Source organism: Syngnathus leptorhynchus, chromosome 19 (genome assembly GCF_054491065.1).
Source record: "Syngnathus leptorhynchus isolate UIUO chromosome 19, UIUO_Slep, whole genome shotgun sequence".
NCBI classification, from domain to species: Eukaryota; Metazoa; Chordata; class Actinopteri; order Syngnathiformes; family Syngnathidae; genus Syngnathus; species Syngnathus leptorhynchus.
This window is the reverse complement of record NC_141213.1, coordinates 875,974-900,196: the sequence shown is the minus strand read 5'-3', so window position 1 is coordinate 900,196 and position 24,223 is coordinate 875,974. Positions and strand designations below refer to the sequence as shown.

General features: G+C 49.9%; 2 protein-coding genes and 1 long non-coding RNA gene across 3 annotated transcripts in view; 2 read left to right on the top strand and 1 right to left on the bottom strand.

Annotated features, from left to right (window-relative positions):
* Window positions 1–1,387, top strand: part of drosha (drosha ribonuclease III) — a 45,262-nt gene extending 43,875 nt beyond the window's left edge. Inside the window, exon 32 of the mRNA XM_085938825.1 lies at window positions 768–1,387. Within this exon, the coding sequence (XP_085794951.1) occupies window positions 768–898 (131 nt within the window). The 3' untranslated portion in view covers window positions 899–1,387. The remainder of the gene's footprint in view (window positions 1–767) is intronic.
* On the bottom strand, window positions 1,246–13,555 carry LOC147041438 (cadherin-6-like). The gene is made up of 11 exons (XM_085938826.1): window positions 13,322–13,555; window positions 10,737–11,031; window positions 10,025–10,144; window positions 8,269–8,436; window positions 7,718–7,905; window positions 6,757–7,010; window positions 5,054–5,190; window positions 4,844–4,965; window positions 4,360–4,477; window positions 4,033–4,284; window positions 1,246–3,459 (listed from the first exon to the last, which is right to left on the bottom strand). The coding sequence occupies exons 1-11, from the start codon at window positions 13,553–13,555 to the stop codon at window positions 2,957–2,959; spliced, it is 2,391 nt and encodes a 796-aa protein (XP_085794952.1). The 3' UTR covers window positions 1,246–2,956.
* On the top strand, window positions 4,864–7,483 carry LOC147041439 (uncharacterized). The gene is made up of 3 exons (XR_015069144.1): window positions 4,864–5,169; window positions 5,259–5,349; window positions 6,742–7,483. It is a non-coding gene; the product is annotated as an uncharacterized LOC147041439 (long non-coding RNA).
* Window positions 13,556–24,223: the final 10,668 nt, after the last annotated feature.

The window sequence follows — 24,223 nt, the reverse complement described above, 5'->3', positions numbered from 1 at the left end:
CCCGAGGCGGGCACGTTGGTAGCCAAGCTCCTAATCTGCAGATGAAAGCGGCTGATGTAAGGCCGGCACCGACGAGTGCGAAGGATCGCTCTTTGTTTGCCCTCTGCTGTGGAAGTCAATCCCTGCATTGCGCTTGCCCCGCGTGTCTTTGTGGTCTTGACCCACTTGCGGCAGCGCTACTGGAGAAAGACGGAGCTTTTCTCGTCTAACGCGTTTCTTGCCCACACGCGTTTATCGTCTTGTGTCGCATATGGACGGGAATGAAGTACGGCCATTATTTGTTTTGTCAGCATTCAAGCTAGTGGGGGCAGCACGGTAGCGTTCTTAGGTCGAGCTTTAGAGTCTCAGTTCCAGACTTACCTTGTGGCCTATTCGTCTGTCCTCGGCGCCCACGTGGGTTGTTGTCAGTCAGCCCAAAAAAAAAAAGCTCAGCCGAGTTTCACCTTCACACGTGGTCACCGCTTTGGATGGAAAATGTTGGTCCTCTTCAAGAGCACAAAACGCACGCGCAGCTAGCATGACGACAGCATGCGGCGAATGAAGAAGTCTTCCCTTGTTAATTAATGATGTCTGACACCAAACAACCTCGTCTAATTTCACGGCGCCGTTATTAATAAGCAAAGAACAAGGTGGCAGCGCCGCCTCCAATCTTTTTGCTCACTGGACCAAAGTGAGAGCGCCGCTTAACAGCTCTTTCTGATTTTTTTTTTTTTCTTTTTGGCACGTTCCTCTCGGTCACCCTCGTCTGTTCTCTCTCACCGCCGCAGATAACTTCCCGCAGATGGCCCATCAGAAGCGCTTCATCGAGCGCAAATACCGGCAGGAGCTGAAGGAGATGAGACGCCAGCGCGAGCGCCAGGAGAAGGACGCCAACGAGCCCCACGCCGGCAGGAAGTGAGGCGCCCGGGCCGTGTTTGCTTTGGCGCCCAAATCCGTGAGAAACCCAAAAAGACACGGACGCTGCTTTTTAAGCCTATTGGCCGCTACCACACCCAAACAAATGTTTTTAAGCTTGAATGCGGACGTCAATAAATCAAACGGTAACGAAGATGTCTGCAAATCGAGTCAATAATTCACCTTGATTGCTGCCGAGAATTTAACGGGGCATCAAATGCAATTGGACGACAAGAAGTCTTTCGAAAGTTGACTCACCTTATTGTTTTTCAACCTATCAGTATTTCAACTAGAGCTTGTAAGTGGGGGATGAGCAGAGGAGGCAGCTTTTGAAGATATTTAATCGTGTCATATAAATATCCAGTACAAAATGTCACGTACAAAGCAGAATTGACGGAGGCCCGCCGGGCTACGGCGGGCCCTCTCGACACGTTTTCTACGCTCACAGAGACTCCACCACGGTTGTCACCAACGGCCCAACGGCGTCTACACATCGACAAGCACACGTCTACTTGATGGCGCCGGCCGCGTTTGCATCGAGAAGGGGGGAAGGGGGGGGGGGACCCAAATGACCACGTGCTGAACACTCCACGTAACAAAACGCTGATTTTGTGTGGCTTGGCCGCGTGGCTAATGCTAAAGTAGCGTGCGTGTCTGGTTCATTCTCGCGGTATTCTTTCTTCCGTCATCTGCTCGGATCGTACCGTTTCTTTAAGGCTGTCACTTTTTTTTTTTTCGTTAACTTGCTACTATGAGCCGACGAGTCTCTTTCAGCTCCTTGTTAGCTGTCGACAGCCAAGGTTAAAAGGCTCGTTGACGAGCGTTTGGTGGAAAAAGGCCGAAGGAAACGAAAGCTGCGGTCAGGACTCGGCGCCTGCCACACGACTGGGTCGTTGGTGGTCTTTTTTTTTTTGTACCAAAAACAAGGTCTACAAGGTCCATCATCAGAGTCTGGACCGCTTCCTCAGTGGACGATCTGGATCGTCCTCAAGAAAGATCCGATCAAGTCTGTGAAAGCAACTTGATTTTCCGTCATGCGCACAAGTTGAATGGCGACAACCTCTTGGTTGTTGAAGATGTTTCAACCTTTAATCCAAAAGGCTTCTTCACTTTGAGAGTCCTTCTATTTATATCTTTGGTGGGTGTGTCCCCTGGGAAATCATCTTTGTCCTCACTGCTTGTTTTCAAATCTTGATGGTGGGATTCAAGTGTTTTGTGGAGCTGGTACTTGTCATCAAGAATTTGAGAACCACTGTACTAACACCATGATTAAAAGGAGAAGCCTTCTGAATTAAAGTTCATCGACCGTAAAGAGTGCAGATGCCTCCATCCAACACAGACGCAACAAAGCTGAATTCTTCCACCTCCGTCGATGACATTGAGGAAAAAACATTTTCTTGGCTTTAGTCGCCCGCTAGTCGTGACAAAGTGGACCGCGACTCGGCGCCTTTCAAGCGTGATGACGACAGTGCCGCTCCTAAAAGCTAGGGGGCGCCGTGACATGACCAAAATGAAGGAAGTGGCTGTACAGTGTGTTGTCTCGTAACATACACAAGCAGAAGATCACAATATACGCAGCGGGAGTTTGGCGCAGAAACACTGAAAAGGACGCCATCGCACAGCGTCTGTTGCAGGCAGCCGCACGACAAAAACAAAAAAACAAAAAACAGCGGTAGATATATGCGGGCGTGACCCTAACACAGGGGTGTCCAAACTTTTTCTATAGAGGGCAGAAAAATCCAAGAACGCCACAGCGTTTTGACATGATTCAACACACTAAGACAATTCCATCAAGCAATTTGTGCCACATCACAGCTTTCTGCTGAATGTGATTTTTCAGGATTTGGGGGGCGAGAATTGATCAAGCCCCCTCTCATCTTCACATTCAGAAGCAACACAAGATCAGTCTCTCGTAAGATAAGAATTTTTCAAGCCCTGTTTGCAAATCAAACAGCCCTCGGCCCGCAGTTTGGACACCCCTGTCCTAACACTGGACGGGACACACAAGGCTCCAAAGGCTTCGCCCGTACATCCTCCCGCCACGGAACGCGGCGACACGTTGTTAGGAATCCCGGTCGCTGTCGTCGGCGCCGTACATGTCGGCCAGTTTCTTAAAACGTGGGCCCCACTCGCTCAGGTAGTTGTAGTCCTGTTCGCCCTCGGTAGTGGCCGACTCCAGCGAGCTGAGCGATTCGGCCACCGAGCCGCCGCCCTCGTAGGCGTACGTGGCTAGCGAGTCGTAAGGCGGCGCCGTGGGGTCCACGTCGTTGTCCTGGATCTTCTGGTTGATGAAGTCCCGCACGTCGCCGTTGTTGTCCCGCACCGGGGGAGGCGCGGGCCGGCGCACGGGCGGGTAGTAGGTCTCGGGCACGATGTCCCGCCTCTGCTTGCCGTCCTCGACGGCCTCCGGGTTGCGCAGCGTGCCGATATCGAAGGCCTGCGTGTCCTCCTCGCCGCCGCCTTCGTCGTTGTAGCTGACCACGTTGTCCCGCACGTCCTCTTTGGAGATGATCAGAGGCTCCTTTTTGCGTTGCCTCCTCAAGGCGGCGAATAGAACCACGATCACTGCGGGCGCAACAGAAGAAACTCAGAGCGGCTGGCAGTCAGTCCCGCAGGACGCTTGGTTTGTTGATGTGGCCACTCTGGTGAGCGAGCGCTCACTGATGTTTGAGGACTTTGTACAGCCAGCCAGCCGGCAAGCGTGCAAGCAAGTGCTAGGATGCATTATGGATTTGTCAGGCTGCCGCTGCTGCAACATCACAATTGAACAAAGCGCTCCTCTGATGAGTACCAGTCAAACATGGAACATCTTAGTTCTGCTCAACTACTGCACACACTATCAATATTTATGATGTTTGTTTGTTTTTTTTTAAGAAAAATCTTACAAGCTGCTGCTGCTGCTCTTAAATCTTGATTGCTCATGAGAACACCATGCGGGTGTGCACTAATCTACTCTTGTTTCTACTCTTAATTTATAGTTTATGTTAATCCCACCCACAATTACTCTTGACAAAAATTGACTTAAAAATAGATCAATTATAATTCTCACAAGACTCCACCTTAGCTTTTTTTGTTTCTTTTAAAACGTTGCCTTTTTGGATGCAACTAAGCAATGAAGCAAGTGTGCTGTGTACTCACTGAGCAGGATCATGACGCAGAGCAAGATGGCCACCAGCGCCCCGGTGCTGAGCCCGGCCCTTGCCGTGAGCGCCTCGGCGTTGCACAGCTGCATGTTGCCTTCGCGGTCGCACGTGCACACGCGCACCGTCAGCGTGCTGGTGCTGCTCTGCACGGGGTAGCCGTTGTCCGAGATGACCACCGGCACGTGGTAGACGCTCTTCAGTAGGCTGCTGTAGCTGCTCCTTCGCGTCAAGATCCACGCCGTGTTGTCTGAAAGCACGCATGTTTGGGAGCGCTACAACGAGCTCTTTTCAAAAAAATAAGAGAAGATGGATGGCGGGTTACCTTTATTGTCGCGGACTGAGAAGTTGGCCTTGCCGCTAGCCTCCTGCGGCAAACTGAAGAAAAAACGATGTCCTCCTACTGGCTCGTCCGGATCTATGGCGCTCACCGTCTGGATTCTCTGGAACCACAATGAACATGGGTAAGAATATTTTTTACATTGCCAAGCCATACATATGAGTAAACTATATAGAGGTGTCCCTCAAGGATCAACCTTGGGGCCTCTTCTTTTCTTAATGATCTTTTCGGTATTTTCTCAAATCGCTCTTGTTTAGTTATATTCTAATGATACTATTTATATCTACTTCTTTGTTTTATCCTCTTAAGCAGTGCCAACTGCAACTTCATTTATATCCTCAATGATGTCTGAGAAAACGCTACAATGTAAGACATAATGCCATCAAGGCATGCTTACAATATCACAGACTCCAAACGTCACCAAGGTGTGTATGCGTAACTGTGACGACGGCGTGGGCAGGGTACCCACCTGGTTAGCTTTGGCGTTCTCACACACAAACGTCTCATAGTTGGTGGCGAAGGAGGGCGCGTTGTCATTGACGTCCAGAACTCGGATGTACACTGACACGCGGCTCATCTGATGCAGGTTGTCTGTCCAATGCACAAACTTTCATGTTGAATTCCCACCATATGCCGAGGTGCCGGCAATAGCGTCCTCGTTTTGGGAGGTCCTACTCACTGAACTCGGAGGCGATGACTGAGATGTTGTGCCAGGCATTCTCCTCACGGTCCAGCTCCCGAAGGAGGAACACGGAGCCGTTTACGGCGTGCACCTCAAACACGCGGTCCATGTCGGTGCGCCGGTCAATTGAGTACCTGCCGCAGAAAGCCAGTTAGAAAAGTTAGAAACTGAAGGTTTTTTTTTATTCAATTTTCTTTTTCAGCACGACCTGAAGTCGAGGATAGCCGATGTTGTCATGGAGTCGGTTGCCAGTCAACGGCAGAGCACAGATTCGAACCTTGAACCTCTGAACTGTGAGTTAAACATGCTCACCACTTTTCACTGTGCCGCCTTAACATTTTTGTAACACAGATATTCCAAAGTCCCTTTGTCCCATATGATGTCCCCTTTAAATGTGATTCACACAACCTTGCCTTTTCTTTTCTCCCTGCTGATTTCCGAGCGGAGAAGCGAGAATACAAGGAAAAAAAACAAAAAAAAACCAGAGACTTTGTTTGCATAGAGTCATCTTTGAAAGCAGAGGCCATGTTTGTTGAGCAGGGCGCAAATTGCTTTTTACAAGTCCAAGTGGAGCTGCGCAAAAGACTTCATCAACACTTTGCTGCCTCCGCCGCTTAAACGCTTGCAAATTCCAAACGGGATGCTTCAATTACCCAGCGGCTGGAAACGCACACGCACACACCGACGGGTTAGTTATGCAGTCCACTTATTTCTATCATTTTAATTTAGGGAGGGAAAATGGGCCTCCAAATTTGAAAACAAAAATAGAGAATAAGATGGATGGATGCTTGTATTAAAATCGTATGTGCTATGTCCTATCTGTTCATCCCCCAAGCAACATGTTAGTGAGCCGAGCGGTGCAAAAGGTCAGCTTTGTTCAAGTGCGAATGATGAAACAGAAGCCAACTCTGTGACACGAGTGCGAGCAAGTTGATAAAGAAAACCACTCTAAAGAAGCAAAAGTGAAATTTTTCAAAGTGGGAGACCAGCGTGCTTTCTTAAGCCTCCGTCGTCATCCTCGTAATAAAGATAAGGTCCCCTGCGCTAGGCAGCCCTTCCCTCCCTAAGCGTCGCAGGCCCAGACCCGCCCCCCCCCCCCACCCCAAATGCCACGGGCCAGCTAGCCTGCTGATGATGGCCGATAAAAGAGAATCATATCCTATTTGACACTTGCAATAAAGTGTGAGAACTTCAACCTTGAGAGCCAACTCCCTCAGTGCATCATAAAAAAGAAAAAGCCGAGGTGAAGATTGCCGAGTGCAGCCCCCCCCCCCCCCCCTCTCACTTCTTCTCCACTATTTCCTGAAGTCAGTGAACTCTAAGTCAGTCGTGTCCTTCTGAAGCCTTTATTTGTGCGCACTTTTCATTTTAATGACTCACTGATTCATTGAATTTTGATTGAATTATTTGACGGAATTTCCCCTGGAGGCTTCAGTCACACTTCTCAATTAAATTATGCATAGAGACGTGCACACGGCCATTTCGTGTGTCTCCAAGAAATGTACAGACCTGAGCCAAATATCGCAGTACCTCTGTGTAACCGCGGAGGCAGCGTTGAGATTGGATTCACAAAAAAAAATGGGCGGCGGTCGTTACTGCGAGCGAATGGAAGCGCATTCGACTTGCTTGTATTTTGGCTTAGTTGCGTTTATGCTCTCCAACTTGTATTTTCTGTGATGACGTAGGAAGCGAGGGGCTACCTGACAGGACTGCGCTTGCCGTCCGGGTCGGAGGCGCTGACGCTTCCGATGACTGTGTTGGGGGCGGCATCCTCGCGCACCTCCATCACGTAGCTGGCGCGCTCAAAGACGGGCGGCTCGTCCACGTCTTCCACCGTTACTTTGATGGACGCTTCGTCCCGGAAGGGTCCCATGGAGAAGAAGCGAGGGTTGATGTGGAGGTTCTCCACCTGAACGTGGAGGCTGAATTGACGTTTACGCTCAAAATCCAGCGGCTGGGAAAAAAAAATTGCAGAAATTGTCACTTAAGCCTTCAGGAGAACAAACAAGGTTAGCTGACATCTTGAGAAGAATCCATCAGAAAGGCCTTTGCTGTTTGCAGGCTGATGTCTCATTTGATTCCGTACTTCAGCCACCGCACTAAATACTGCAGAACTCAATAAATGCTGGATGAGTTGAACTAAATATCACGGGCCGTTCTTTGAGCCCCTTAGTCTGACCTCGTTCTCTTAACAAGAAGTATGAACAAATTAATTTCTTTCTGAATTCCCTTCCAAATCCGTGTGACAAACAGATGTAAACACAAGCTCCCTGGTGGAGGTAACTGCAGGCGCTCTTGGCACGCCCTTTATTTGGCATCTTTCAAGGTCCAGATGGGACTTATTCCCACTCCACCAACTAGTTTAATTAGCGGGTTGAGGTGCAGGGACACACGCGAGCACCCGCTGCCTGTAGTGTCGCCATGGCAACAGAGGGCAATTATGTCACGGTGCTCTCACCGTGAATAGAATAAAAATAAGAATAAGAATACAAATGCAACCGACTGCATGCGTTACATAAATGGCCGCAGATCATTTCGCAGTTTATTCAGTGTTGAAAAAAAAAAGAACAACACGAACTATGTCATGATTATTGGGCAAATGATCAAGAAAAATATGCACAAGCACGTTTGGTCTTGATCAGCCAAGAAAGCGTGGCTCACCTTCCTGAGCACGATGATGCCCTCCTGCGTGCTGCGATTGGTCACAATGTCGAACATCCCGGGCCCGTCGCTCCCAATGACACGGTAGTCCATTTCGGCATTCTCGCCGATGTCTTTGTCTACGGCGCGGATCACGCCCACCGCCGAGCCCAGCGCGGTCGACTCGGGCGCCTTGAACTCGTAGAGGGCTGACAGAAAGGAAAAAAACGTTTTCCACATTTACCATATCATTAGTTGATTATTATGATTCAATGACTAATTTGTGTATTTTTGGACAAAAGAGGTTCGCGCCACTTTCGGCACTATCATAATCTTCCTCTCAGGAGCGACATCTCGGCTAGCCTTGTAAGACGCTAAGATTGATCTTTGTAGCACAATAAATTTTGTCCCAACATGGGGATTCATTTTTCTTTTATTTCGACTTTTACACGAAGTGTTTGTGCTCAAATCGATGGCCGCCTGTCAACTGCGTAAACCAACAGCAGTACCGCCGCCATCATAAAGCGCAGCTGATGGCCGTCCGGATGTTTTCAGTCAATATCGGAACTCACTCTTGGTGAAGCGCGGCGGGTTGTCGTTGACGTCGGCCAGGGTGATGCTGACCGTGGTGGTACCCGAGAGGCCGCCGTTCTGTCCAGCCATGTCTTTGGCCTGGATCACCACTTGGTACTTGTCCTTCACCTCCCGGTCCATGCCCGGCAGTGCTGTCTTGATCATGCCTACCACACAAAAAAACCCCATAAACCAACCATAAAAAAACAATAGCAATATAATAATGAAAATAAACATTAATTTAACATTGACGTTTTCTGTGTTTAATACATTTGCAAAAAAAAGTTTTGCAGCCAAACCCCGCAGCCCGATTAAGAGCAAAATAAGAAAGTGTACATAAAGTCAGGCGTTTGTTGTTGCTCAGCTCCCGCCGTCAATTTCGAAAGCGTCATCGTAAAGATAATGAACTTCCTTTCCAGCGCATCAAACATCCCAGCGCGCACCTCAAAATAGTCGTCCCGAATTAACGACGTTTCAGCCGGGAGATTTATGCGCTGCGTAATGAAGTCGCCCAGACGCCGGCGAGGGCCTCTAATTCAGGGGTCGTCGCCGAGTGATCGATGCGCCTCGTTATGCGGATCGTTTGCACAAATTAAGATTTCGGATCGTTAATTACTTTTTATTGTCACGCCTTTATTTGACCAGAAAAAAAAAAAAAAGCTGCCAAGAGTTCAGCAAACGTGACCTGAATGCACGACACGGAGATGATGGCTTGTTAACATGCCGGAAAGAAAGAAGTCAATAAATAAAGGAATGTCAATTTTGCTTCGATTCCCCATCCAGTAAAGCAAATGTGGGCGTGTGGAAATGCAAAAGCGTTGCTGACTTTTCAAAGCGTTTGCTTTCAAACTGGTTTGCGTATGACAGTTTAGGAGTGTCGCAGGTGTGCTGCATGTTTGTGTTGTATGATATCATCCATCTTTGAACACTGTGTGCATGCACATCCATGTGTGGCTCATGTTGGTTTACACGTCACACGTGGCCTAAAACATATTAATGCTAATCCGGTCGCTAATCTGCAAATAGCCCCCCCCCCTTTTTTTTCCCCTGTCCTTTTGTTTGATCATCAGAATGGGATCCAAACGCACATTCATGATTAAATGAAGCAAACGGCTATGTTTCACTCGTGTGTGTGTGTGTGTGTTTGCATGCTTCAAATCTCCAGCATGACCTAATCCTAACCTAACCCTTGTTTTTAATTTTTATTATTTATCTATATCTTATTTATTATCTGTTTATTTATTTATTTATTTACTTTTCATTTTTACTTTTTATTTTTATTTTATTATTATTTATTATAGGGTGAGGGCTTGGGTTTCTGATACCTTTTATTTTTTTATTTTTTATTTTATTTTATTTTATTTTATTTTATTTTATTTTATTTTATTAGATAGATAGATAGATAGATAGATAGATAGATAGATAGATAGATAGATAGATAGATAGATAGATAGATAGATAGATAGATAGATAGATAGATAGATAGATAGATAGATAGATAGATTTTTTTATTCCCTTTGATGTTCTATAGGTAATAAAAACCTTACTATACAAGTTCTTTTTTTAATTAAAAAAAAACTGACTGACTATACATTTTGAAAACAAAACCTTACTATACATGGTCATTTTTTTTTATAAACCTTACTATATATTTCCCCTCCAAAAAAATCCAAACTATACATGGTCATTTAAAAGAAAAAATAGCCTTACTATACATGGTCATTTTCTAAATCCAAGTCATGAGAAGCTACAGACCACTTTCGGGGTCCACTGAGAAGTAGGGCTGCCCCTCTAGGATACTGTAGACCACCTTGGCGCTGTTCCCATAGGTGGCGTCATCTGCGTCCAGCGCCGTCACCTGGATGACGGGAGTGCCTGCGGGATGAATCAAAACCACATTGCGCCCACGTCAAACAAAACCATCACATTTGACATTTCTCCATGCAGGCCCAGCTCGCTTACCCTCCTTGACATGGCCATTTCTCCATTTTCTGATTGGATAGTCCGAAAAAAGCAAAACATACTATGTGCACATAAATCGCATCTATGGTGAATATGATGGATTTGACCAAAATGTTTGATGTTTTGTGTCCTGAATGAGAAATTTCAATTATAATGTGTTGGTATGTTATTGACAGTGTCTACAATTGCAACGTCCCCACGAGGGGCCCCGGTAGCCAAGTGCTAGCCCCTGCGTGGCGCCATCGTGTTGCCTCATTACGCGCGGCGCTAAATTAATTGAGGGGAAACATTTAATGGGTGAGAAGTCCAAAAACAGAAGCACACATGAGCGCCGCCATCTTGGCTCATTTGTTGAAAGTGCGAGCGTTCATCCATCAGGCGAGATGCTACCAAGCTCGCGTCATTTAAAATGTCAAAATGGAGGCAAGGTGTGGGAAGTATTGGATGTATGAGTTAGGTTATCTTGGGCCAACACCTAAAAATGCAAAGATGCGCATTTCCTTACCGATGTCGGCCATCTCAGGCACCCTGGCGACGTAGGGGTCTTTGGTGAAGCGCGGCTCGTTGTCGTTGATGTCATGGATCTTGATGATGAAGTCGGACTCGCCCTCCAGGGTCTGGTTGGTGAAACGGTCCACGGCCTTGGCGTGGAGCACGTAGTAGGCCTTCTCCTCGCGGTCCAGACGCTTTGTGGCGTGGATGTCGCCCGAATTCTCATCGATCCTGAAGAGTGTGCCGGCGCCCTCGCCCGTCAACACGTAGAGCACGTTGCCGTTCTCGCGGTCCGAGTCCGAATGGAGCTGAGAACGAGAGCGAAGCACCGTCACCGCTTCCCGCAAACTTCGTTTTTGCGTTGAAATCCTGACCTCTAATCGGAAGGCCTACTTTGAAAGCTCGGCCCCGCCCCGACGCGCTCTTCTAAGTTCAAACGAGCGAGACTCAAACGAGCATCGGCCCCCCTCTGCACCAACTGTTCCAACGATCCCCTCGATGCCCCGCTCGGCCAAAAGAAGCGGCGCGCAAATCAATGCGGCTGCGTTCGCAAGGTCGCCGCGGCCAACATCCGATCAATTCCGATTGAAAATACAATTCGAGTGGCACAGCTGTGCAAGCGTGTTACGGGTCAGGCAAAAATGTTTCTCAAGGATGCTGTCCGATTTTGGGAGAAAGTGTGTTGTGAGAATGTTAAGTGGCATTGAACCTTTGCCATCTGCACGGCAGCCGTCTTTGTTTGGAGAGCAAATGTTAGCGGCCGATCGATGTGGGTGGTGCTCGAGCCGTGCCGTGCCGGGAAAATGGCGCGAGAAAGGACCAGTCGGGGGGGGAGGGAGGGGGGGGGGCTCAGGGCAATTAGCCAGTTAGCCTCGCAGGCCTCGTGGAGAACTGGCCTGTGGCCTTGGAGTGGCCAGATGGTCACCTCGCTCACAAATGGAGTGAGCAATGTGTGCTGATGTAGGAAAAAAAGGAAGCAAGGTGCAACGGAAGGCTTGTTCTGGTGCCCCCCCCCTCCCTGCAAGATGAGTTCATGTAACCACAGTCGGAACCCGGAACAAAAAAAAATTCAGGGCCCGGTTTTCCAAAGCTTTAGCCCAGCTCGCTCGCTGGCGTCACCGAATGTGCATTTTGATGACGGCAAGTTCAAGCGCGTCTGATCTTCATTATAATATTAATATCACGTCGGCTCACGGGGGTCGTGAATCCTCATCTTCCGTGTGCTGCAAAGGAGATGAGCATTATTACAAGCGAGCGCCCTGTGTGTCCCCCGTTGACTCCCCCCTCTGTTTTCGAAGATTCATTAGGTAACAGCACCCCACTATGACAATATACTGTAAGATGGATGGATGGATGGATGGATGGATGGATGGATGGATGTTGAGGCTGCTGCGGGTAGTCATAAAGTAGTCAGAGTAGGGCCTGGCCTGCACCATCTTGCTTGCCAAGATGAGCAGCTGGTAGTGGGCCACCCCGCTACATGGCTTTGGGCAGTCACAAGACATTGACGTCTTTGCTGCGGCCGGCCGCTGAGTCGTGCGACGCTTTCATCCGCGGGCATACTAGAAGCGGATGGCAAAAAAAATATCTGTCTCTTACGATTGTTTTTTAAAACGGGCCTTCTGATGAATGGGTCGGGCGCTACGCATTAGCCCCATAGCGTCTCTGGCCCCGCCCACCACAGGCCTCACCCCGTCAGCCCGGCACCACGCAAGGGCCGCACAGTCGGCCGGCGAGCCGCGGGGGCCTATCAGGGGCTGTAAATACTTGATGAGATATGATAGCGCAGCACAAACACGGGCACTCCGCCACGGGCCGTTGCGCGTGTGTGCACTGCACGCAAGCACACGCGTGCCCCTTGGTGCGGCGGCGGCGGCGGCGGCGGCCCCGTAATGAAAGAAACAAACATACTCTTCCCCCCGGTGACAGGAAGACGAGGCCCTGCGAGGCTAACGTGCGGCTGGCCTGCTAATGAGCGGCCGCGGGCAGCGACTTGCGTCGAGTGATGCGGCAGGATTAGTTTGGAAGCCGACTAGCCCTAGTTTCAAATCCCAAATGTGGTTTGAAACCCCAATGAAGAACCCCAACCATTGTTTATCAATTCAAAGGTAACCCTTACCGGATTTAATTTCTCTGTTCTCCGTCTTTGCCAAAATAGGCCGTGCGGCGAGCGCCGCGCCGCTTTTGAATCACGCTTTGTTTCCTTGGAGTCCTTTTTTGGACCTGATGCGTCTTGGGCGATGTAATCCTTTCCGAGGCTCGCTCAAAGTCACGGCTGGCCTCGTCTCATTTGCCGCGTGGAGTCTATCCCGAGTCCGACCGTGCCGGCAGAATGCAAAGTAGTGGAATCCATTCAGAGGCACGCACAAAAGCGCTTTTCTCTGGTCGGCCTGACCTTGTTGCCATCAGACGGATTGGGAGGCAATTCTCTCAGGATGCACCCAAACAATCGGCATTACCGTCTTGGCCTCTTTCACATTTTTCGTCTTTTTTCAACTCGATACAGAACATAAGCCAGCCACGTTTGTGTGCCCAATTTCTGTTCCCGGTAGAGGTCAAAATGAGTTGTTTTCCTCCCCCCCAAAGAAGCCATCTTACCTTGCCGACATACTGCATGTCGTTGCCAGTGTACTCCTCCAGCAGGAAGAACTGATTCCACATCCATCCTCGCTTGGAGCGCCTGAGCGGGACCCCATTTGCGTCCTGGCCTGTCAGGCCCGCCGACATCTTATGTCCCGCCGCCGTCCTTCGTGGTGGCCTCAGCCCCGTGGCCGGCACTCCGCCCAGCTGGGCGGCTACCCACAGCGTTACCAACACGCACAGCGTCTCCATGGCGACCGGGCCTTGGGTCCTCAGTCCCCCCCCCCTACTCCCTCCCTTCTTCGGCGCTTTGTCCCTGTTGGTCTTCGGGTCAGAGTGACGTGTCCGTCGTCATGCTTAATTGCAAGCAGGAAGTGAGCCCTCGCCCGCACCTGGAATCAGGAAGAGGAATTTCAGACAAAGCAGTCAACCACAGATCCTGCTGAGGTCAATCGATAATAAAGAAACCATTCACGCAGACTGTTCACCTTTAAAGGGTGTGGCCTTGAATAAAATAAGATACTTCATTTGCTAGCCCTTGGATTTAAAAAAAATCTGGGATCCGTTTGTTGTAACGGTCAAGATTGTGTTGATTGTCATGATTTTCAACAACATTGACGGACACTTCCTGCGGGAGTCGCCGTGCATTCACGTATTGGAGCTTTGATGGACAGGCTTGCGGTGATAACAGCAGATTAGAAAAGCCACTCGCGCTTGTACATGGATGCTGACGCACTTTATCTGCGTTGAGTCTGGGAATCCTCACATCATAGAGTGGCGGGCGCTTTTCGGTCGGGGGGGTTGTATCTGTGGTAAGCATCTCACTTTGTTGTGCAGAATGACCACTTGAAGACACGAGGGAGAGGCCATGTGGGCGGCCAACGGAACTGGCGCAGGATGCGAGGAAGAGAAAGAAGGCGGCTGTGGAGAGGCCTTTTGTTCATTCTATTTCTCAGTTTGGAAGAGGGGGGGGGGTGGATAGTGGCAGCGGCGGTGTGGTGCATGCTGGGAAACGAGGAATTGAAATCTCCGGACACGAATGAAGTAGCTTGACCTGCAGCCCGAGACTCCGCAGGGAAGGCGGGAAATGGAGCGAGAAAAACAGGGCGAGGAGAGGTGGCGGCCCAGAAGGGGGCGGGCGGACGCGTGATGATGTCATCGTAACGCAAATTTTCCTTGTTTAAAAGTCACCACTTGTGGGAGCGGCAACAAAAAAAAGAATAGCGGAATGTTTATAAACAAGAGGCGTTGTGTTGCCGGATATCTCCCCAAATGTTGAAGGGTTTTGGATTCCCTCAAAAGAAAAAAAAACGGCAGAAACTGGGCCACAAGCATAAATCAAGTATATGGACAAAGACAAATTGTAAATGAAACGTTAGCCCAATGCCACACCTAACCAGAGGCCCCCGAATATTAGAACGGCTACGTTAGCGGGCCAGACTCCCAACGTGAGCGTCGAAAGAAGTTTGTGACGGCAGATGAGCTCTCAGGAGCGGCGTGAAGGGGACGCCGTCCTGTCAGAGCAGCGTCAGCAGTCCGACGGGGACGCGGGTCCATCCATTACTGTCTCCGCCAGGCCACCGTGCCCTCATTTCCCCTTATGAGGCAAATTGAAGCTTGCACTTTCTAGCATGTCCTCCCTCTCCTTTTACTCTCTCCCCAACCGCTTGCTTTGCTTGCACAGGCCAAAGCTGATACGCATGACGGCTCCGCTTGGCTCTGAAAGCCACTCGCTTTGCATGTGTCCTCTGCCGGGATCAGCGGCCACTGCGGGAAATAAAAAAAGAAAAAAAGAAGGAGACCAACTCAGGGTCAGTGACGGAAGCAGGTGGAAGTGAGCCGGCCGTCTAATCATGCCCGTGGAGGGACTGACTCCGCTCGCTCTCCACCTTGGCTACTTGATGAATTATTATGACCATAATTGAATTGACACTGCACTGGGACACCAAACGTGGAGGTGGACAAAATTATTGGGTCACTTTCAAGCTAAAATGACCGTAAAGGAAATTTAAAGTAAGCGACAGGAACAAAAGCAATTCCGTCCAAACGTCAGCGCGCTTTTCCTTCTGCACTCCCGCGTCGGACTTTATGAATTGACTTAATTGACGGCAGCTCGGAGCACATGGGACGGGGAGCTATTGATTAGCTGTAGGCTCGGACTTGCTGGAAAATACCAGCGCGTCCACGGGGGAGTCTCGCAAAGCTTTGGGTCGGCAACGGCGCGTCCGCCTTTTTCCATGGATTTTTTCATAATGTCACCGGCGAGAAGCTAATGCCTGCGCCGCAGTCCCCGAGGAACGCTCGCCTCTTGACCACATTTGTCAAAGCCCGCAGGCCGTATTGCGCCGCTGCCTGCCCCCCATAATTCTCCTGACCGGGATCGGGGAAAAAAAATCAGCGAAAGCTTTATTTTGCCACGTCAAATAAAAATGTCACAGCCGGTGGCGAGGACAAAACACCTGCCATGCTACATTTGTGCATTTGTATTGGGACACCGACAGGAAGTGTTGAAAATGTGGAGCAAAAAAGTATCGGGACAAGCAGATACCCTCTTCAGGCCGAATTTAACCGTGAGGCCGTCGCTCCGTCAAAAGATCGATTGTGTCAGCAATCAATTGAGCCGACATTGCTATGACAACCGAGGATAACGAGTTGCAGAATACGCTCTGCTTTTAATCAAAAGGAAAAATAAGCTGTGTGAGAGAGCCTTTTTAACGCACCACTTCCCCTCTTTGGCTTTTACTTCCACTTGAATGCATGAAGAAAGAACATCAAATGCAGCCTAAAGTGGCCTTTCAATGAATAGCGATCATTATTATCGTTAAATTCGTTGAAGTCTTTAATGGCCTTGCGGGAAAGCAAAAGCAAGCGTCGGCGCGTTTCCCTGACCTCCGTCACCATTTCGGAACGGCGTCACAGGTGTCGATTTCCCGCGCCGGTCATAACGAAGGCATCTAATAGAACACGACGGCGTCGTCATATTCTGGCTGTTTACACCGGGCGGCCTTTATTTTCTCGGCCGGGGCAGAAACGGCGACCTCATCATGTGCCGCCTAATTGCGTCAAAAAAATGAAAACGAAAAAGCAAATTGCTGGAAATTGCGTGTCGCGGGCTGACGAGCAATAAGACCCTAGCCTTCACGCTGGCTCGTAAGCAAGATGAATGTATCTGCTGACAATTTGCACCCTGATGACGTTCAGCGACCCGCCCGCGCATTTACAATGGCAACAATTAGCCATTAAAGGTGACGATCGGTTTTATCGAATGCGGTCGCCGCCGCCGCCGCCACCACGCAGACAAACGCGTTCATCAATACACGCCGTTAATGGGGCCGCTTTACATTGGGAAGCGCCTATCTGGCTCCCAGACCCCCTCCCCTCCCCTCCCTTTCCCTGGCCGGTCTTCCTCTGAATTTGTATTTCTCCTCTAACGAGCGACGTGAGCGACACGGCGAAGCACCCTATGGCGCCCGGCGAGCCGAGGCTACCTCGCCGCAGCCCCGGGGGTGCAATTAAAAGTGAGGCAGGAGAATGTCAGCCAGGTGGGCGAGCGAGCGCAATGGAGGTAAGAAAAGAGGGGAAGGAAGGAAGAGAGACACCTCGAGGCTGTGTGGGTGGGGGTGGGGAGGGGGGGCACAGATCAACAGGTTAAGGCCTCCATACTAGATGAACCCTTTGGGTCAACTTTGACCCATTTGCATACTTGTATCGAGCTCACATGTATCTTATGTAAGATTTGGGGGCGGGGCAGGAAAAATACTTCCAAAGTTGTTTTACTTTACCGAGACGATCCTTAAATGGTGACAAAGCATGCAAGTTAGTTTGTCGCGCATTATTTATTAATTTATCACAGCGACAAGACTCTCTCAGTCTCATCGTCTACGCTCCTCTTGCTATGCAAACAGAAATAACTCCCAAGGAACCTCATCAATAGGTATTGATCGATTGCAGCGCCGTCTAGACTCCCCGACGCTTTGGCGCAACAACGCCAACGCCGTTTTTATAATGTGATGTATGAAGGCATCGTCGCATATCGATCACTTGCCATCCCGCCGGGCCGCCGACAAATGTTGATGATATCAAGCGGGAAAGTCGGACAACACGAATCAGGCTGCAAAAATGAGGATAAATGAAAGCAAAAGTCGGAGACATTGCAAGCATACTGAATACAGGGAGCAGAATTAACGCTGGTAAAATTGCCTCATTAAGACCCAAACACCTTCTGAGGCTTTTGTCATGTTGGAAATGTAGATAAAACCTCAAATGGTCTTTTGTCGAACCTTCTCTTGCCCTGTTTTTATTTTTGGGAAATATAGCACAGACATCAATAATGGCTGACTGGTGTGTACTGTAACATGCCAGTTAGCGAGCCATCGGGGTGAATATGTTTGCAGCCGCCGACTCGCTCCTTTCTGGCCGCCGCATAGCAAATAAGTGGAATGAATCATACAATCTGGGCCAAGTCCACCAGAGCCCCCAATTTTGCCTCCTTTTCTTTCCCACCTCGCATCCGTCAGTCCGACGCAGTAACCGAGTGGCCCACTTTGGAAGCCGCAGAGGCCTGCCCCAGTCACCCTTCTTTTTGTGCGCTGTTGGCTGCAGCTCGCCTCTTGTCTTCTTCCTTAGGTGGAAACACTGTCGACTGATCAAGCCATAAGAACCGCCCCTTTTAGACTTTTTCAATCTTCCGGTGTGGATGAAAAACATTCAGTTCCTGCTCAAGCTTTCATAGAGACGCAGACGACGTGGCCGCTGAATGAATAGAGGCCGTTTGTTTACATCAAAGGCCAATTTGGGCTCCTTTATCATCTGGAATTCACCACCAGCTTGCACGGCCGGACAAAGGTGGGAGGTGTCCGGGGTGGGGAGGGGGGGGGGGGTACTGGCTTCCTGCTTCCCCCGCTGTGGTCTTTGCGCTCACCAGCCAGTCTCGGCGCTCAATGCAAATCAATAAGCGAGATCGTTGAATGCAAAGGTGTCCATTTGGGGATCTGCATGTGACTCTTAAGGATGATTTGTTGCCATTCAGGACGATTAAGATGACATCACGCCACGCTCAGGAAGGGGAGGGGCTTTGACCCCGCACAAAGTGGACTTCTGTTCTCACGTCAGTCGCCACGGTTACCAGAGCGGTTGGCAAAGGCAAGGAGGCTTTATGTATTCATGAGAGTGTAGCAGAGGGTCAATGGCGAGAAAACACAATTGTCGCACAACGCTAAATAATACATGACGCTAAAACAAAGCCGCGGCCGGCTAAAATACGGCCGCAATAAAACCAGCGCACAGAGGAAAGAGTTCCCCCCTCGACGGAGAGTAACGACCTTTACGCCGCCGCCTCCATAAAACAAGGCGCTGACAGTCGGGAGCGCCTGTTTTTTGCGTTATTAACGACCTCACGTGGCGCCTTTTTACGCCTTTTAAATTGGAGCAAATTTCTCCCAAACTGCGCGCCAGCAGCGAGGCGAGCAGGTGCTCGGGAAGTCGTTTGTCACCGGCCGGCCGGCCAGCCGACGACGCACGTGCCGCCCGCGCAAACAGACTTTTTGCTCTTCCTCATATTTGCATCTGCTAGCCGTTTCCTCATCATCATAGTAAACGCTTACATCACCCAATTGACAATTGTGCCCCCCCCCCGCCCATAAAATGTCTGCCAGTCATAAGCACACATCCATAAATAACGCTGAAGGTGCTGTCGAAAGTAAACAAGATTTGCATACAAATGTTCACATTAGCCAAAGTTCATCTTGTAGCCGTTTAGCTCCCAGTGGACCTGAGACTCAGACTCGGGCTCCGGACCAAGTATTGTCATGTTTTGTACAAGTTCTGCCATTGTGATTTGTTCTCACTTCTGATTGGCTGAGGCAGATTATGTAATTCAATTAAAAACACACCCAAAGCAGAATCATCTGTCCGCATTTGCGCTTCTTCAACCTTGTGGTTGATTCACCTTTATTTACCTCATTTTATAGCCCCCCCGGGGGGGGGCGTCGCCCGCTGGACCAAATGAGGCCTGTGATGGGCTGTTTTGCTTTTATCGCCACCTCGCCGACCCCCACGGGAGCGGACGGCTAATGAACAAAGAAGGCCGATTGATCGCCGTTTGCCTTTGATTCCCGAGTGGCGACGAGGCGCACGCTTGGCTTGGCTTCTGCGATGGCCGCGCTGGCCTTTTCTCCGGGATGCTGAATTGCCGATTGTTTGCAAAGAGGGAGCGACGAACCAAGGGGAGTGTTCAGAGAGGCAGGAAGTGACCCTATCGTGGGGGGGGATCGTGAACCGGGGCGTCAGAGGGTGACAAGACCAAAGGGGACTGTGGGAACCAAAATGCTTACGTGGTCCGAGGGGTCGGAATTTGCCCTCAAATTTGAAGTGAAATATTAACTGGTGGAGTCCGGGTAATGACAGCGGCCTCTTTGTTACCGCTACCGGTTCATTGCAGACAGACCATCTATTGACGTACGCTCCAAAAAAAGAGATTTCAATTATTTTTTTTATTGTGTTATTGTGTCATTTACTGGCAAAATGTACCACCCGACTTTTGGATGAGCGAGTCGTAACCCGTCAACTCTCCTTTCAACGTCGTCCACCTCCAGTGAAAGTTCAGCAAGGCTGCAAGCAAGCACCCGGCCGCGCTGGCAGGAAGTTCTCGTTCCGGGCCGAATGAGAGATTGAATTATTTGTCCTTATCGCGTGGCCAGCACATGGCGGACCAGTTTCTATTTCCCATTTCACACCTGGAATGTTGCGAGATAGCTCGTGTTCCTTTTGGACCTGATTGACAATCGGCAGTCAAAAGACGGAATTATCTATGGCAAGGCTACCGCCCACGCGCCCCGCCCCTGCCCGGCTTCCTCCGCGCGCTGTTATTCGAGATAAACAATCAATAGTGCATTAATGCGTCCCGCTCTCCGAGCAATGTCACCGGCTCACTTTGAGCAGCTAATCTTGCTCAGCAACTGGAAAAAATGATAGATTGGAATTTGACTGCCTTGGGGGCCGTCACTTGCTCACGTTTGAGGTCAGCGCGTGTTTCCTTTGCTTCCTCTAGCGGCGTTAAAAGACGTCCGCTCGCCTTCTTTACAGCAAAGGTGACCACGTTTATTGCAGAGCGAGGGAGTAGGGAGGAGGGTGAGGCGGGCGAGCAATCGATTTACAGCGAGGACTGGACGTTTTAAACATGATTCCCAGCCAGACATTTAAAAGCATTGCAGTGCTCTTGATTTGATGAGCGCTCCCCTTACGGAATTCTGATGACGTTCCTGTTCCTGCGGGAGGGAAAGCGGAGGAGGGGAGGGAAAGGTCGTCGGGCCGCGCTGTGGTCCCGCTTCCTCTTTGGACCGTGACACATTTGCATCTGCATTCCCAAAGCTGACATTGAGGGGAAGAAAAAGGGCGGGCGGGTTTTTGTTGGGAACCTCTGTGAGAAAAAAACAAAACAATGGCGCACTTATGAAGAGGCCCCACTCGCCACTCTTTCCCCCCGACGCCAATCAAACACTCATTCGCTCCCCTTTCATTAGTGTACCCCCCCCCCCCCCCCCCTTCACGACCCGACAGCCAGACAAGAAGAAGACTCCGCCAAAGACCAAAGAAGACCTTCAATTCACCAAGCTGTTTATTTTGCAACATGGTCACGTGAAACGTCTTTGGTTGTTTTAGGGTAGCGTTCATGTCAAGTGCCAAGCTTCCAGTTTCAAGGAGAAAGAAAGGCAAGGCAAAGGGGCTGCTTGGGTTGGCTGGAAAGTAATGTTGGGGCAGAAGGAGACCAAAGTGGAGCTCTTGCATTGAGTTCAAAAGAAAATTATTTTCGAAGAATGTTAGCGTGGCACTTCCCAGCCGCAACCCGGCAAACTTTAGAAGAAAATAATCAAAAACTACAAACTAGCAGACATCTGGAAGATTCGACTTTAAATTAACCCCAGCCCTAAGACTAACCTTAAACCTACCCTTGTTTGATGCTAATGTAAAAAAAAAGAAATCCCAGGAACAATATCTAAGATGGGGGTCGTATCGTTTGATCCAGAAAGTCTTTTTGTTTTCCTTGTGTTGGCCTGCAGCTTCCCGTAGAGGCGAGCTCTCGGCTTCCGATTGATTGCTCGGTTCAAAAAGTTGTCCGGACTTGCACATCGGGCGAGACGCACGCTCAGCCACCCACACAAATAAAAGTGTACACGGCCTAAATGCGACGTTGTGAAGGAGCACCTGTGAAACGTGCTCATAAATGATGCAAGATGGCTGAGCAGATGTCAGCTTTTCCGTCAACACGGCTTGTGTTCCTGCGAAACCTCCGCCGCGCCCTCGCGCTTACCTCGTCTCACCTGCCCATTTACGAGGTTGCGGCAATTCTTCTCGGACAAGTAAATTAAGTGGCTTGTCCTGCTTATGCTACCAGAAGTAAAAGCAGCGTTGCCCCCGTTGGAACAAACAATCCCCCGAAGCCTCTGAGGCAGCATGGTGGGTGGCTAGGAGGAAGTAGCGCACCCCCCCAGCCGCACGCGTGTTTGTTGTTGACACCAATATGGTAGACGTCACTTGAGGTTAGATGAAATAACATGAAACCTTTTTTATTTTGTTGGGAGAAAACAATTTGGGAATCCCTGCTGTGCACCACTTGACCTTAGCATCTTGACTATTAGCACCACTTTTTCTTTTTTTTTTTTGTCAAGCACCACCTGCCGCTGTTAGTCTACCCTTTGACCTCTGCTGTGTCACCTAATCTCGCTCGCTCCGCCATCTCAGCCCGCTCAGACTCTCTTAAAAGCCACTTAGAGGCTCCCAGACCAGCAGATTGAATTAAAGCTTTGGTAAATCAAATTAGCGTTAGAGTGAGCGAAGCCTCGTAGGAGCGTCCCGTCTGGACGTCGCGTGTCATGGGGTGACATCATGGCCGCCTGTAACATTCTAATTGGAGGGCGGGGAGCCGCCCATTCACAGGCCTTGAATGCTGAATCAATTGGATTTGTCCGAGTAGGGAGATTGGTTTTATGAATTTGCCATTTGGAGATGTAGCAACAGTTTTACAGCCCAAAGCAGATCAGGATGAGAAGTACAGCACTGTTTTACCACATTAATATTAATATAATTATATATATATTTATATATATTATATATACGTGCTTGTAACCCTCAGAGCAGTGATGCTAATGAGATTCTAATTCTAATTAATACAAATGGAATGTTTAATGCAATTTTTCCATTTCAAAGAAAGTCCGGCGGCGGTGGCGTTGCCCGAGCACACAGTGGGATTATCCTCTGGCAAACAAAAACCCGAGTTTGCCTTCATCGCCTTGATTAGATCAAACTGGCTCGGAGCTCCTGACACTCGAGGGGGGGCTTCGTAGCGGCGCCAAGGCTCCGCTGGCCAGACCTGCCCCACTTCCCGGGCCTTCCTGGCATATCCGTTGAGTTGTCCTTTTGTTTTTCAGATTCAATCTGCTCCGTGGTTGAGTCGCTGCTCCGCGCAACCGTCCGAGCCCCCGTACTGTCCAGCCGCAGCCCCACCCTGCCCTAGTTTTCTCAGGAAACTGGAGGCTTCACAAAAAACAAGAAAGAAGGCCACTCAGGGAGACTAAATGACGGGAACGTCCTCCACATCCTTCACGGTAGTATCGATAGAGTCTTCCGCGTTGCGCCTTTCTCGGGGCATTGAAATCGATAGCAACCGGACTGCTCTGTTTGTTTTCCGAGACGTTCGACCCGTCCGGTCACGTGACTTGACGAAGCCCTCTCAGATGAGAAGGGAAAATCTCCCAACGAGTCGTGAGCCTTTGGAGCTTCCCTAAGTCGAGTGGGGCTTCATTACCTCTGCACCGTTTCACCCGCCCAAGCATAATTGGAGGCCCACGAGACCCCAAACGTCCATTCGTCACGTATTGCCGTCAAAGCGCCGCGCCACGGGATGACCTTTCCTCAAAGTGGACGGCTTTTGCCACCCCCGCCGGCATGAGCTTGTACGCTAGCGTACTATTCTTAGCGGCACACGTCGGCTCGCTCCCGTTCGACAGGTAGTTTGTTTGGAGCGCCTTCTGTTTTATTTCTTTCCCGGCTTGTCAGAGGAGCGCGCTAATGGTGGCGAGGGAGCCCACAATGACGCCTGCTTTGCCCGTTTCACTCGAGGGTGGGATCGTCAAAAAAAATCGCAGCTTTGCTGATGTGCCGCCTGTTCATTTACAGAAAAAAAATGATAAGAAGAAAGTCACAAAGGCTTTTTGTGCACACAATGGAATCCAGATATCATTCAGGAAATAGACAGGAGACCATTATCCACAGGAGGAGGGGTGACAGGCCCGGGGGGGAAAAAATGTGCGCACCAAGACAGCCAATCCCCCGCCCCCCCAATCCACCCCCCCCCCCCACAAGCCTCAAGCCAAGCAGCAAAGAGACTTTTTTTTTCCTCTTTATTTTTAAAAGCCGCAGTGTTGCTGTCATCTGCAATAACGCCCATCATTCCTCCTGCAGGCTGCTGGAGAGCACAAGCGAAGCACACGCACGCGACAGCGACTATGTGGCAGCTGAAGGGACGACCTTCAGCCTGGTGCGCAAGAAGCATCATGACTGCAAACCAGGCAGGCATTACTTATCGATCATTGATTCATCAATTTTGAGGCCATCGGGATTCAACGTTAGCTGATCGTAGCTCGACGAATATGCAGCCTCAACGGGCAGCTGCAAAAAACGCCCGGGCAACGTTTTGGAAAGGTTTGGTTTGCACCACTAGATTGCTTTCACACACACAAAATGGCGGCAAGCGGCAGATCGCGATACGGACCCGACTAATCGATTTTTGATGCATGGGCATTTTGTCCGCCATATTAAATTTGCAGTGTGGAAGATGGATGGACAGACGGATGGATGCGTTCCCCTGCAGGGCAGCGGCAAGGTCAGTACAGCCTCAACGGGCGGCAACTGCTGCTGCTGCTG